The sequence below is a fragment of the Octodon degus genome, unplaced genomic scaffold, assembly GCF_000260255.1.
Source record: "Octodon degus isolate 3935 unplaced genomic scaffold, OctDeg1.0 scaffold00123, whole genome shotgun sequence".
Lineage (NCBI taxonomy): Eukaryota > Metazoa > Chordata > Mammalia > Rodentia > Octodontidae > Octodon > Octodon degus.
In genome coordinates this window covers 3,876,526-3,890,742 of record NW_004524699.1, presented here as the reverse complement: position 1 = coordinate 3,890,742, position 14,217 = coordinate 3,876,526, and the positions used below count along the sequence as shown (strand labels likewise).

General features: G+C 46.8%; 2 protein-coding genes across 4 annotated transcripts in view; one reads left to right on the top strand and one right to left on the bottom strand.

Annotated features, from left to right (window-relative positions):
• Positions 1-14,211, bottom strand: part of Ddx31 (DEAD-box helicase 31) — a 73,342-nt gene extending 59,131 nt beyond the window's left edge. For 2 of the 3 annotated variants that reach the window (XM_023700503.1, XM_023700504.1), the window contains exons 1-6: positions 14,143-14,211; positions 6,913-7,169; positions 6,746-6,821; positions 5,851-5,894; positions 4,767-4,837; positions 3,699-3,763 (exon numbers count right to left, since the gene is read on the bottom strand). In XM_023700503.1, the coding sequence (XP_023556271.1) occupies positions 3,699-3,763; positions 4,767-4,837; positions 5,851-5,894; positions 6,746-6,821; positions 6,913-7,169; positions 14,143-14,196 (567 nt within the window). In that variant the 5' untranslated portion in view covers positions 14,197-14,211. Of the gene's footprint in view, positions 1-3,698; positions 3,764-4,432; positions 4,728-4,766; positions 4,838-5,850; positions 5,895-6,745; positions 6,822-6,912; positions 7,170-14,142 lie in introns of those variants that run through there. The other variant, XM_023700505.1, reaches the window with a different exon arrangement.
• The window catches only part of Gtf3c4 (general transcription factor IIIC subunit 4), a 23,495-nt gene continuing 23,166 nt past the window's right edge, over positions 13,889-14,217 (top strand). The window contains exon 1 of the mRNA XM_023700501.1: positions 13,889-13,917. The gene's annotated coding sequence lies outside the window, so the exon portion shown is untranslated. The remainder of the gene's footprint in view (positions 13,918-14,217) is intronic.

The following is a 14,217-nucleotide window of genomic DNA, read 5'->3' as shown; positions in this document are numbered from 1 at the left end:
ATGCAGACCTAAGGAAAAATGCTAATTTCCTTAACTTACAAAGAAATCCTATAATCCAAAGACTCAGCAACTCAAAAAGAAAAAAGTGATAAACAGCTAATTTAGGAAAATTAATATTCAAACCATGGCTATACACATACGAAAACATGTCAACTTTATCCTAAAAGAAGCCAGAATTGAAATTACAGTTTTCACATCTGATGAGAAAAAGGCACACAGCCGACAGTGCTGAGGGTGGGAGGAGACAGCTCCCAGGCCGCCCGTGGAGGGTGCACTCTGAGACACTCCACCAGTACGCCCCAAACTGCTGCGGTGGGAGGGACTGCGAGCCCAGCTGTCCTGGAGGCGGAGGCAGGAGGGCCACGAGCTGGAGGCCAGCCGGGCAACAAAGGGGATCACATCTCGACCGAGGGTCAGCTCTGGCCTCAGGTACCGAGATAAAGACGCCAGTTCCACTGAGTGGGATTGTTTTCCTCCAAGTACATGTGTACATAAAGAAACTGTGGAATATTTTACACTACAGAATATACTTATAATGGCTTCATCTGTGGCAAAATGTTAGAGATAGTATAAATTCCACCAGCCTTCAAGGGAATGACTCAGTAATTTATGATCTATACTCATAATGGCATACTAGGCAGCCACGAAAAAGAACAGCTTTGTACCATACTGGGAGAAGCCACCCCTCCAAACAAAGGCACAGAACACCATGCAAACACCTGAGTAGCTAACCACATAGAAAACCAAACAAGAAGCATGCAGACACGTATGTACTGAAGGCTGTGAATATCCTGAGGACTGCTCCAAAGACAAAGCCACAACCACTTCAACTTGAGGAGCACGCCATGCCTGAGGGGAAGGAAGCCCCCGGGGACTTAGATGTCACTCTATATATTCTTGGTGTTCTGAATTTTAAAAATGTTTAAAATATTTTCTATGTAGATAATGATGGTGGTGATGATACTGAAACTACAATCTGAGGAAGGCCCTGAGACAGCTGCGCAAGACATCAAAAGCGCTCTGAGAGGCTCAACGAGGGAACCAGAGCAGTGCAAGTGCAAAAGCTAAAGACAGATTTAGCAACAAATTCAATTACACGTATGGCCTTCATGTTCTGCACGGGAAACATTTACCCACAAGGAGATAGGATTTAGAATTCAAGCCGGAGTAGGTCATACCCAACACCAACTTTGCAAGACAACGCTGGAGCCCAGGCTGGGAACGGTAAACATGCTAGTACAACAGGATTAACGTGCCACTGAGTGACATGTTAGGAGATTCTGACATTTCAAAACGCATTACTAGAGAGAAGAAAGAAAAATCAATTCCACTCAGGGCATGAGGATGGCGTGATGGACGGGATGGCAAAGTCAGAGCCGAAACAAGGGCGTGGTGCAGACACAGAGGAGCTGCCCCTCCTCATCTCGGCACCAAGGTGCTGTGAGGAGCTGTGGGCACCTCTGGGACCTGCGCTGTCTCCAGGGAAGACTTTCATAGGTCAGGTCGCTTCACAATGAACTCCATGGGACTAAGCTGCATCTGACTTGAAACAAGTGACTTTAGCTGGGGCTTGGAAAACTGTTGCTGGAGTATTTCACTCTAGGAAAAGGATGTTAGTGATATTTAAAAATGTCTGTGCAAATAAAAAAAAGCACATGGCTCGCTGTTAAGGGCTCTGACATTACGGCGTGTGTGGACACCAGATCTCTCAAGGCAGGCACAGCTCAGCCACTCCAGGGTCCTCAAGCCACAGGGACAACACTGAGGCAGGGAGGGAAGAGAAGAGTATGCCAGGTCCCCTCAGGGCTGGGACACAGTGTGGGAACAGAGCATGTGCTCAGCATGCACTAGGCCTGGCGCACAATCCCAGCACCAAGAGAAAAGTTATGCTCAGCCTCACTGTTTGAGCAAAGACGCCCCCAGGGGACAAGTGCCATCTCACCTCTGGTCCTGCCACCCGTCTATGAAAGACAGGTGGCCTACAACCTGTAGGCCTCATTCCAGCCCAGACTCCCAAACTCTCCACCCTGGTATGAAGACAATGTCCTTTCTCTTGGAGTACATAAGTAGATGGGACTGTACCACACAGTGCAGTAATTGGTATCTCCTCTTCTCCAGCTGCGTCCCAGGGACAATGCTAAACACTGTGTGAATTACTTCACTGTAAATTGCTTACTTAGCAAGGAGAAAAATAGCATTACTTTTAGGAAATAAAACTCACTTATCCACTGCAGAGAAAACCAGTATGAACAATTTTCTAAGTGTCTGTCTTGTTTTGATATCTATACAGACAGGCAGGTTACCATTTATGAAATTGGAGTTGCGGAACACACAGTTTTTTAATTTGTCTTTCCTCCATGAGTATGGCAAGAATACATGCTCAAGTTCACGAACAGTAACTTAAAGAAATGTCACTTTAATGGCTACGTAGGGTGGTATCATTTGGATAACTAGACCGGGTTTCTTTTTTAGCTGACTTTAGAAATATTTTAACGTAATTTTTAGCTCAAATGTGTGGTTTTTTTTTCAGTTCAAATGTTTTAAGCTAATTTTTAAACAGCTTCAGACTTAGAAAACACTGCAAAGGAATTGCCATCTACATCCTCCTCCCAGTTTCTCCATGTTATCAATAACCAAAAAGATAGTACAATTACCAAACCTAGGAAAACAGATTCAATCCTGTTACTTTAAAGGCCTTATTCAGATTTGATCAGTTGACCTGCAGCTGTCCTAAGACTACAATCCAATCCAGAATCGCTGCTGCAAGCTGGGGGACTCCCTCAGTTACAACCTTAACACTCTGAGCGATACTGGCTAGTTATTTTGTCCCTGTTTCAGTTTATCTAGTGCTTCCTTGAAATTAAATTCGAGTTATGTGTTTTGGCAAGAAAACCAAGGCACCTGAGGCGACACATGTCGGCCCTACTGTGACGTCACCGTCTCTCCTGCCTTTGTTAAGAGGGACTGTGTGTGTGCTACTCGGAGGCTAGGTGAAGCCCTCCTTCCAGGCACACGGTTCTCTGCTCAAGTCAGCCTGTCAGTGAGGACCCATGCCTGAAGCCCAATTCTGAGGCCTTCCTGGTCTGAAGTAAGTAGTACCACATTGGAACTTGGGACACTGAATTTAACTCCACGTGACTCACAACAGAGACCCAAATGAAAAGCAGAAACAGACAGTGCAAATCATATCATTTCTAAAGCGCTAATTCTTTAGGGTGCTCAAGGCTGGGCACTGTGGAAGACAGAGGAGAGGAGCCAGCCAGGAACTGTCACCATAGAAACGTGGGACGGTGGGCTGAGCACGGTCTCTGGAGCCAAACAGAGGGGAGGCAGCAAGCCAGTTCTACCTCAGCTCATCACATGGCCTTGATTGTTTCACTCTCCCAAGCCTCTGTTTCTCTCCATAAGACAGGCATCACGTAGTTCCACTGGCGGGGCAAGAAAGAAACGTGCAGAGCACTCAGCACGCCTGTCATGGGGAAAGCACGTGCCACGTGTTCCCTCCCATACTTATTATGGTGACTGTGAAGTGCACTTATTCTCTCCCACTCTTGGCAGTCTTCAGATGTAACATGCTTATATAATAAATGAATTAAAAGGAGGTTAAAAAAAAGAAGTTCCACTACGACCACCGTGGTTCAGTTGGATGGCCACCTATCCACTGTAGACAACAGCAGAAAGACACATTTTATACTCACCTGTATTTTTGACTCCATTGCTTGAAGGGATTGGACCACAGGGATGCAATAGGCGAGAGTTTTACCTTTTAAAAGAGTGCAAAAGCAGTTAAATGGGAAATAGGCTCTGTTCCCCTGAGGCGGTACTAACTTCTAGAGGGTACACTGCCTAGCTTACAGCTGAGAGAGGGGAGAAGGAACTTCAGCTCTGCCACAACCCCTCATTTTGCCTTGTAAATTCAATATTTCTAAACACCAGGGGGCCGGGGAGATGGCTCAGTGGAATAAGCACTTCCCTGGCAAGCGCAGGGGCCTGAGTTCAATCCCCGGTTCCGAATAAATAAATAAATAAATAAATAAATAAATAACATGAAGCTTTAGCTCCTTTATCAACCCAGCAACTGAGGTGACTTCATTTTTTGAATTACACAAATGCTCCATGGCTGTATGCTGAAGCTGGACAATTCCTCTCTGAAGTCCCTTTTAACATCTCAGATGAATTTTGGGGCTTAATTACATGTCCTCTGCAGTGTACATGGCTAGCATGCACCCTGGAGCCAGTGTCCACAGACAGAGAAACCACAGGAAGACAGAAGCTCTGGCTTTCCTGCCCCTCCACGTGCCTAGGCCACCAGGAGTGGACAATAGCTGCCCTGACAGGACCCAGAGGGCTGAGGGCTGGAGCAGCAGTCCAGGCAGACAGGGTTCCATTTCCAACACCATGAGTGCACCCAAGCAGCATGGTACATACTCACGGCAGAATGTTTTAGTACCAGAATGGTCACCCTTGACCAGAACGGACGTGGGCATGGGCGGCCGTGGCCAGGGACGGAGGGAAGTGGCAAAGCCATGAAATGGGTTCTGCGGAAATAAAGGCAGCGGCCAAGGTGTGCTAATCACTCCTGGCCACTCCCCACCTGCCATGCCTGTCCTCCACTATGCCAACAAATTCAAGACTCTAATCAGAAACCAGCACAGCTTCCTCCCCCAAAGCAAGACGAAGGGCCACAGACCCTGCCCTTTGAGCCTACCAAATGATCATGGGCCTCAGGCCACAGGAAGAAGGACAGAGATTAAACAGCAACTGACCTGAGCCCGTCTGGGACCGCACGAGGGCATCTCTGCCTTCCAGCAACACAGGAATACTTTGCTTCTGAACACTGGGGCCACCCAAAAGAGAGACACATCTCATCTGTAACATATGGTCAGTTACGTGTCCAGATAGGCAGGCTGCATGGCCCACCATTGACTTCTCCACCAACTGCCCTTTTAGAGGTGCTGGGAAACTTCTGACGACTGGGATAAATCCCCAGCTATACTTCTTAGCTAAACTGGTGAGAAGCCAGAGATTAGCCACTGTATTAAACTCATTTTTTTAAAGTGGACAGACACAAGAATTCAGTTACCACTGAAATAGGCCTACCCTCTTATCTTCTGTATTACAGAACACGGGACCCAATAAAACACAGGCGAGACTTCAATGCACAGGAACCAAAGGATGCTTGCAAGCTATCTAGACAGCAGCACCTGTCCACTCTCCTGCTGTCACTGACACACGGAAGCATGTGTCCATGTGTGTATTTGAAACGAGACCACATAAAAAGGACAGAGAAATCATTTCAATTTGGTTGATAAAAAAAGCAAACAAAGAACTGCTGGTGGGAGCGCCCTAATTTCTTCTTCCACGTTATCTTTACTCCTAACTGTAAGAAGTGACCATTACTAACACGTACTGGGCACACATACTCAATAACAGGAAGCGCACCTGTCCCCATACCTCCCCCTTTTCTATCTTCCAAGAGTCATCACTATAAGTAACAAAAATCTAAAACATCATTTCAGTATCCCATTATATCCAGCTGAACATTTACTTGTCTTTGGTTGATCCTAATTCATACTGCTAAGAAATAACATGACCAAATTCCGCATTTCGGCCAAATGACTTTCAGAAAAGCACAGAAAATGCAGAACTAGATGGAAACCTAGTCTTTCCATGTCAAAAAGGGGTAGGGGGGACCCAAATGGCAAAAAAAGCAATGCCAAAGCCTCTATGGCCCCTATCTTGGCACTATTTCCAGTGCCCAGATACCAACTTCCTCTGCCAGGTAGTGTGGACCTCATCTGATTGTGCTCACTTAAGCCTTAAGAAAACCCAGAGTAGCCTAGAACTTACCTGGTCATAGTGGACACTTTTAAGACTGCGTTTATTGTAGAAATCTAAAGGAAAAGATGAAAAGTATTTTTTATCAACTTTTTGATACACACATATATAATGGAAATGACACACAAAAGGACATCATACTGGGATTGCACTGATTGGCATGATCAAATTCGTTGCCCCAACCTAGTGCTTCCCAAGGGGGGGTGATTCTACCCCTCTCGGGATGCATGGCATGGTTTGAAACTATCCTGGTTAATACAGGTAGAAAGCTGAGATACAGCGGGCAGAGGCCCAGGATGCTGCTAAATGTCTAACAATGGACAGGGCTATCCCCTTAACAATGAATTACCTGGTCCAAAACGTCTGTTTTACTAAGGCTGAAATTACCTGCTCCACCTTTAGGCAAGAAAAGCACCCTGTGGAGTCTGTCCTAAAGGAGGAGTGCATAAACTGCACCCACTCAAAACAAAAGAGACCAAGGCTTTCAAAAATTAATAGACATCCCCCCTTTTGTTATCTACATTAAGTCTAGAATACTCATTCATGATATTAAAATGAAAGAAAAGAATGCATTCAAAGGAGCCTCTTCCTCTCTACAACTCCACAGCCAGCAGCAAGAAGGCAGCTCAGGTCCTCTGTTCTGGCCATTATGCCACCTGCTGCAACCTATCCAGCAGGTAGGAAGCTGGTCTAAGTCTAATTAGTGAAGTCCTGGTGCTATATTGCATTAGGGGAGTAAAGCCTGCACTAGGGAAAAAGGGTTGGGGCAGCAAGCAGTGACCGCTGCACACCTGAGCTGCTCTAGCAGAAGGTGCTGTCTATCTAGGAGCAGGGACAGGCACCGACACCCCCTCCCCATGCACACACCCCCCAACCACCCAGCCCACACGCACGGCGGGATACTCACGAGATGAGGGTGCAGGCCCAGCTCGTGGAAAGCCTCAGGAGTGAACACTGGCTCTCGTGCTTGCTTTACCACAGGTCTGCAAAACCCAGACGGCAGTGCCAGTGTCAGCAGAGGAAGCAGCAGAACACACACAGCTGCTTCCGGTACAGAGGAGCACCTGCACATACCTGTGGAGTTCTGGAATTTCAGGGTTGTTTTTAAACAACGATGAAGTCTTAATGCACAGTTTTTCCTCTTGCTTTCTGTCACCTGCATTAGCCGAATGCTTTGTAGGAGAAAAAATGTTCTGTGACTTCCCCTTGAAAGCCCTTTGAGTTTCTTTCACACTAGTTTTCTTGGCTGAGAAAAAGGATGTTTCCTTCTTCCGTTTGGCTGGGGGGGCTCCGCTGGACACTCGGTGCTTCCTCTTGGTAGCCTTTGCTTGCTGCGTTGTTCCCAAAAGGAAAGATCAAGAAGAGATGCATTAGTCCATGAAGACAGACCTCAGAGTGAAGCCTGACTGCCCACAGCATCGCATCTCTTCCTGCAGAGATCATTATACCCCATATGCCAAGCAAGTTCAGGGTTGCAATCAGATCCTCTCAGCTTTTTCCAAAAAGAAAAAGAGAAAAAGACCTTACCACCTCTCTTAACTATTAAATCACCCACGATGACAGCAAGGGTCAGAAAGGCAGAGCCATTTTTCGAGCTGCTCTCCAATGAAGTCTGTCTTATGGGAAAACCTTCCACCCAGTGAGGGGCACACACCAAATCACCCCACACCCCCAGCAACCCACCTGTGCCAGCAGAGGCTGGAGAGACCAATCTCCGCTCTCATCAACAAAGCACGTGGAGACTACAACAGGGGAGAGATGCACAGAAGCCGGGTCCCAGCTCACGCCCAGGAGGCGGGAACCTTCATCACCACTCCACCCTAGTGCTCGGATCTCTGTCCTCTACCCTCAAGCTGCTCCTCCAGATTCCGATGGGCTGCAGACGGTCAGTACCTACAGCTCCCATGCCAAAGGAGAATGCAGCTCCATCCATCACTTCCATCACCCTACTTCCAGCCCACCTTGCCTTTTGCTGATCACAGGCTGTACACCATCAGGCCTGTCTTGCCGGGTGCTCATCTCCCCTAATGTCAAAATGATTCAATGCAAGACAGCCTCACTTCCCTGGAGGAAAAACCCTGGTCCTTCATTTTACTGGCTTTTTCTTCCCTTTCACACAACAGCACGTATAAGAGCACCCCTTAAGTAGCCAGCGCTAGGCAGTCTGCAGTTTTGGAATAGGTTCTCTTTCTCTTTGCTCAGAATAATGCAGCACTGCAAGGAGACAAGATGGAAGACAAGGTGACTTTGCAACTTGGAAGAGACAGACACTCCCATATGGGCCACACCTCAAGACCAAGACAAGAGGAAACACAGCTACACACTTCCCTAGGGATGGGCATCAGGGATTGATATTCTAAATAGGTATCAATCACCTTGAAAGAGCCCAAATGAGTCACTAGCCCAGTCCCCAACAAGAGACCCTGTCTTACATTCTTGCCCAATTGCTACGTGACTCGCTTCCCCATTTGGTACTGGATTTAATCAATTTTACCTGAGCAATGGTGCTTGTAATCTCATTGGTTGACCCTAGTTTTGTCCCACCTCATACCCACCTAAGCGAGTTCCCATGTCTTTTCCACCACCTTAGACCTGCCTCACCACATGGTTTTCCTCTGTAAAAGTCCCTGGAAGAAACCGTTTTCTGGGGACAACTTGCTCGGGCCCCTCTCCTGTTCCTCTCTTGGACGAGAGCTTTCTTTCTCTCAATAAATATATTCTGCTCATAAAAAAAAACAAACAAAAAAAAAAAAACAATGGAGCATGTTTGCATGCTGGCTTGCTTTACCCACGACTGTGGGCTTCACAATATCTTATCTTACCAATAAAAACAATCGTTCTTTTGTCCTGACAGCCATAAATGCTCCTTTAAGAACTTAAATAAATACAACTTAAATATTTAACATCAGGGGCTGGGGAGATGGCTCAGTGGAATAAGCACTTCCCTGGCAAGTGCAAGGGCCTGAGCTCAATCCCTGGTTCCGCCAAAAAAAAAAAAAAAAAAAAAAGAGAAAACATTTAACGTCAGAAAGCACTTGCTTACTTTACAAAAGTTCAAAGTTTATGAATTTCTAGAATTAAAAAAAGAGTGGAAGCTTCAGGTTGATTCATTTGTAAGACAATACAAAATGTTTGGATTTTTCCCAATTTACACACCAGGAGAGGCATACGAGGGAGGACTGGCAGGGAGGCCATTCCTATCCCAGAGGATTTCCCCCCATGGTTACCTGGCAGGTGGTTTCGGGGCCCACGCCTGCGCTTCCTGTCCTGCTCCTGGAAAACCCTAGGAAGCCCTTCCACCACTCAGGCAAGCCAGCTGCCTGAAATGTCTGTCTTCCACTGAGGCACGTCTCCTGCAGTGCCACAGAACAGGCTCTCTTCGTGGATACAACATTGCTGAATAGTGTAGAACTCCTTCTCCTTTATTCTCAGGACTTAGGACTCCAAACAGGACACAAAGTTTAGACGTCTAATCATGTTGGTCAACATTTAGTCCTCTGTCAACATCCCTAAGCAGAAGTACTCAGAGTGAAGAACATTAGACAGGTGTACCTCGGCTCCGAGAACAAAGAGAAAATGTGGGACGCCTGCGAAGCCCTCCAGAACACCACAGTCTTTGCCCATCTCTCCAGATCAGTTTCCCTGACCACCTCTCTCCAATGCATCAAGCCAACTTCCCTGTTTCTGGCTCTCCAGGACCCCTTACTTGCCCCTGTAGCAGTGAGCACAATACTAGCAAAGCATGCAATTCTTCAATGCACTCACCTGCCACATTCAATTGTAAACTCTAAGAGGGACCAGTCAGTCCCACTGCAAAAAACGCATGCCGGGCACACCAGGAACACTCAATAAATATTTGCTAGAATAAGGAATGACACAATGGAACTTTCCACAATCTGGATACTATCCTCGTTTTTCTCCTCCAGCAACTGTAACACATTCACTCAGCACTTGTGAAAAGTCTCTTGGTTCAGGGCTGGGGAGATGGCTGGGTGGTCTAAGCGCCTGCCTGGCTGGCAAGGGCAAGGATCAAGGTTCGATGCCCAGTACCAAATGCTGCGCCGGTCACCATGGCGCTCACCTACAAGCCCGGTGCTGGGGAGGCTGAGAGAGACCCTGCACCAAAGACATGAATAAATAGAACATTCAAAACAATTTTTATATTTATTTATTTATTTATTTAGTGGTACTGGGGATTGAACTCAAGACCCTGAGCTTGCCAGGCAAGTGCTTACTCTACTAAGCTATCTCCCCAGCTCGAAACAATTTTTTAAAAAAATTTTGGCAGGCCTGGGAGATGGCTCAGTAGAATAAGTGCTTCCCTGGCAAGCACAAGGACCTGAGTTCAATCCCCGGTTCCGCAAAACAAATAAATAAAATTTAAAAATCTCTTGGTTCTGAAGATTCAAACCTGAAAAATTAGCTAATGCTAAATCCTTGAAGTAACAGACAAGCAGTAGAGGTAAAAGTGTAGTCTTAAGTCCAAACCTTTATATAACCGAGGTAAGTGCCGAAGGGGGAAAAGGGAAGTAAACTCTGTTTATGCTAAGATGACCTCTGAGCAAAGAGCTCCCTGATCTACTTAAAATCAGCTGTGCAGCACCAAGCAAGTCACTTCCCTCAGAGGCTGTCTGCACGGCTGTGAAAGGCAGGGGCCCTGGCAAATGATCTCAAGGGCACACCTGGCCAGGAACCTGGCGCCAGTCTCCGGCATGAATGAACACACTGGGCAGTGGGCAACATACTGTGTGCCATGCAGTCTGTTGAGCTTTGCAACAATTATCTGTTAACATAGCTAGTGGCATCATTTTATGATGAGAGCACCCGGGCACAGATGCTCTAATGCCCACGTTCCTGATAACATGGCTGTCACGCCTTCTTAACAGCATCCTGTTTAGTTATAAAACATCATCCGTGCCAGGCCTGGTAGCACACGCCTGTAATCCCAGCATTCAGGAGGCAGAGGCAAGAGCACAGGTGAAAGTTTGAGGCCAGCCTGGACTACATGGTAAATTCAAGGTCGACCTGAACCACATAGCCAAACTCAGTTTGAAAAAAACAAAACCAGGGCCAGGGAGATAGCTCAGCGGTCTAAGTGCCTGCCTGGCAAGCATAGGGACTGGGGTTCCATCCTGGGAACAACATGCAGGGTGGGCCTCAGAACCAGGTGTGGTAGAACCAGGTGTGGTAGCGCAGGCCTTTAATTCTAGCGCTGTGGAGGCTGAAACAGGAGGAGCACTAGGAGTCTGATCTGCACAGTGAGACCCTGTACCAATACATAAAATTAAAAGAAAGCAAAATATAGTCATGTGTGGTTTGATGGCTGCTTCCAGAAGGACATATTCCAAAATGTGGATAGGAGTTACCTCTGAGAGTGGCAATTATTTTCTTTCCAAATTTTCTAAAATGACTTTATATTAACTTTTTTTTTTTGCTTTTTTTTTTTTTTTTTTGCGGAACTGGGGATTGACCTCAGGCCCTTGAGCTTGCCAGGCAAGCGCTTATCCTACTGAGCTATCTCCCCAGCCCCAACTTTTTTTAAAAAACATTTATTTATGTGTGTGTGTGTGTGTGTGTGTGTGTGTGTGGCCAGCTCAGCCCACCAGGGGGCGGGGCGGGCTGGCATGTGGGGCTGGGGATTGAACTGCGGTCCCTGTGCTTTGCTAAGCTTGTTCTAAGTGGGTGCTTTAGACCACTGAGCCATCTCACCAGTCCCCCAGCCCCAACTTTGTATTAACTTAATCAGAAAACATTCTTAGAAGGAAAATATTCCAGAGTTAGACATAACAGCATAATTTAAACTGTCAAGATCTTTCCAAAACCAGTATATCAGCCACACATCCTGAGTCCAGGCTACTAGCAAACCTGATCAAATCCAATCATTTCCATTCAAGGCATAAACCATAACACAGATGCAGGAAAGCCCACCACTGATACCTGTTCTCACCATTAAGAAACCTCTTGTGGTCCACTGGTTTGAGCAGTCACAAAGCCAAATACCCTGGTTATTTACTTAATCTACTCAATAGAGCTCTGTGTATTGGTTAGGCCCTGTGCAAGAGGCCAGCAAGCACCTCACCACCTCCTGAGGCAGTAAAATGGGACTCAGAATGGAGCCAATTATCACTTCATTTCATCACTGGCACTTAAGGGTAAGTCACTCTCTGGGCCTGACAAGGCATAAGAGCTCTGCACATGATCTAGTGGATCCTCACAATAATCTCATTGTTATGGGTTGCTCAGAATAGGAACCAGATCAGCCAGATTGTAATTTGGAAAGCGGTTTATTACTGAGCTCAGGTGCCCCCCCCCCTCGGTCTGATCTCACGCAGGAGAGGACTGAAAAGGCAGCTAGCCAAGGAAGCAGGGGGGCTTTTTAAAACATGAAATGCTTTCAGGGTCACCCCACCACTACCCAAACTAAATTTCCTGGGGCTGTGTTTTAGTTTCTCCTTATCTTGCACCTGAGGACCTGCAGGCAGCCTTGCATAGCCCGAGGTTACAAGAAATCAAATCCCATTTAGTTTCCTTTTGAAGTCATCTCTGTAATCTAACTTTGTTTACAGGGATTGGTTAGGTAGGAATTTTATCTAGCAAACAGCAAGTAACAGCCACTATTTACTAAACTTAGAACAGTGGTGAGTATACATTTTTACACAACAGAAAACACAAGATTTACATTTATATAATCTAAAATGTGAGTTGACCCATTTCACTTACATGAAGAAACTTTTGTTCTCATTTATAGGTAGGGAAAGTGAAGGTCAGGAGTTAAATAATGTCCCCAGGTCATACAGCTAGTATACACCTATATATGACAAGCCTGGTATCTAATCCCAGGTCTAAATCACAACCCAAGTTCCCCATGTGCTTCTACAGAAATACTCTTCCTCCTCCATAGGTTCAGCTACACCACTGGCTGGTTGAGAACTCCTTACTCCCAAGCATTTAAATCTTAAAACTGATGTTTAAAAAATCACCAAAGAGAATCTAATTGAGACTGAGTGCTGGCTGGCACGAGATCATATGAAGTCAAAGAATTTCATCTTCAAACTGGTTCCCCTGAACTGACTCTTCAGCAACTATTTTTTTCACTTTTTGCTTTGCTTTTCAGGAAGAAAGAAACCCCCAGGCCATCCTTGGTACCAGACTGTTTCTTTACTGTTCTTTGGTAATTCATGACTTCACAACAAACTTTCTACCCTGCTGTCTGCTTTGAAAACATCTTTCTCCTCTCTGGTAAAGGGATTACACTGATGAGTTGTGTTTTCTGTCTTCTTACCCTGTACAAGGATGCAGATCTACCCAGTCTTTAAAAGCTCTTGATTTCAGCCCTCATTCCTAAAACCCGACCCTTTGGTTAGGGTGATGGAAACTGGCTCAAGAAGTCAAGTTGTTATAACCTATGTAACCGTCTCCATTTTGTAACTAGAACAGCTACTTTGTTATATAAAAGTCTGTACGTTTCTGTTATAACCTATGCGATTGACTCCAATTTGTAACCAGAATAGCCATTCTATTACACACCTCTGTATGTTTCCACTGTGGCCTCGATATCGAGACCTGTTTGTTATAAGCTGACAACTTAAACTCCACCTTGGGGCTCAAGCCATCCGTCGGACCTCTGAACAGTTTGTTAAGGTTCAAACTATTCCTTTGTTCTTAACCACAGATTGTTAGAAGCAATCTGCACAATGTATCCTGTGATCATCCCCCATATGCTAAGGTAATGATTATTTGTTCTAAGATATAACCCCCTCCCTTTCCCAAAACTATCTCGATATCCACCTTGTGACATCCCGCGATCAACACCAGGCCATAAAATGTTTGTTCCTGAAAACTGTAACCACATGTTGAAAGACTGTAACCTGTTTCCCGTATATGACCTGGACCCCTGTGCGGCGTTTCTCTCGCGCTCAAGTTACAAGACCTCCCCCTTCGCGGTTTTCAACTTTAAAAACCCTCGTCTCTCCCCACCCGGGCGCGCACGTACTTGGAGACCGAGAGCGCGAGCCGCCGCTGAGCTCAGCTACATAATGCGCTCCTGAGTCCGGCTTTTGATTTTTGGGTTGCAACAAAGTGAGCTGGGGAGGCCGAAGGCTCGCAGCCCTCGCCGGGTCTCCCGAGCCCTCCGAGCCAGCTCCACGCGCCCACCCCCGGTCCCCCCAGCGTCCCCGCGGCGGCGCGCCCCTCCCAAACACGTGTTTCCGAGCAGCTCCTCCACGAGCCACCGGGGGACCCCCTCGTCCTCCAGACTCCGTGCCGGACTCGAACCCAGCGGCAGCGGCGCTGGCCGGAACTCACCCTCCGCGCCTGCATGCCAGGCGCTCCCCGGGCCGCCGCGGGGCTGGCGGCCATGACGGCGGGGCGCGGAGCCGC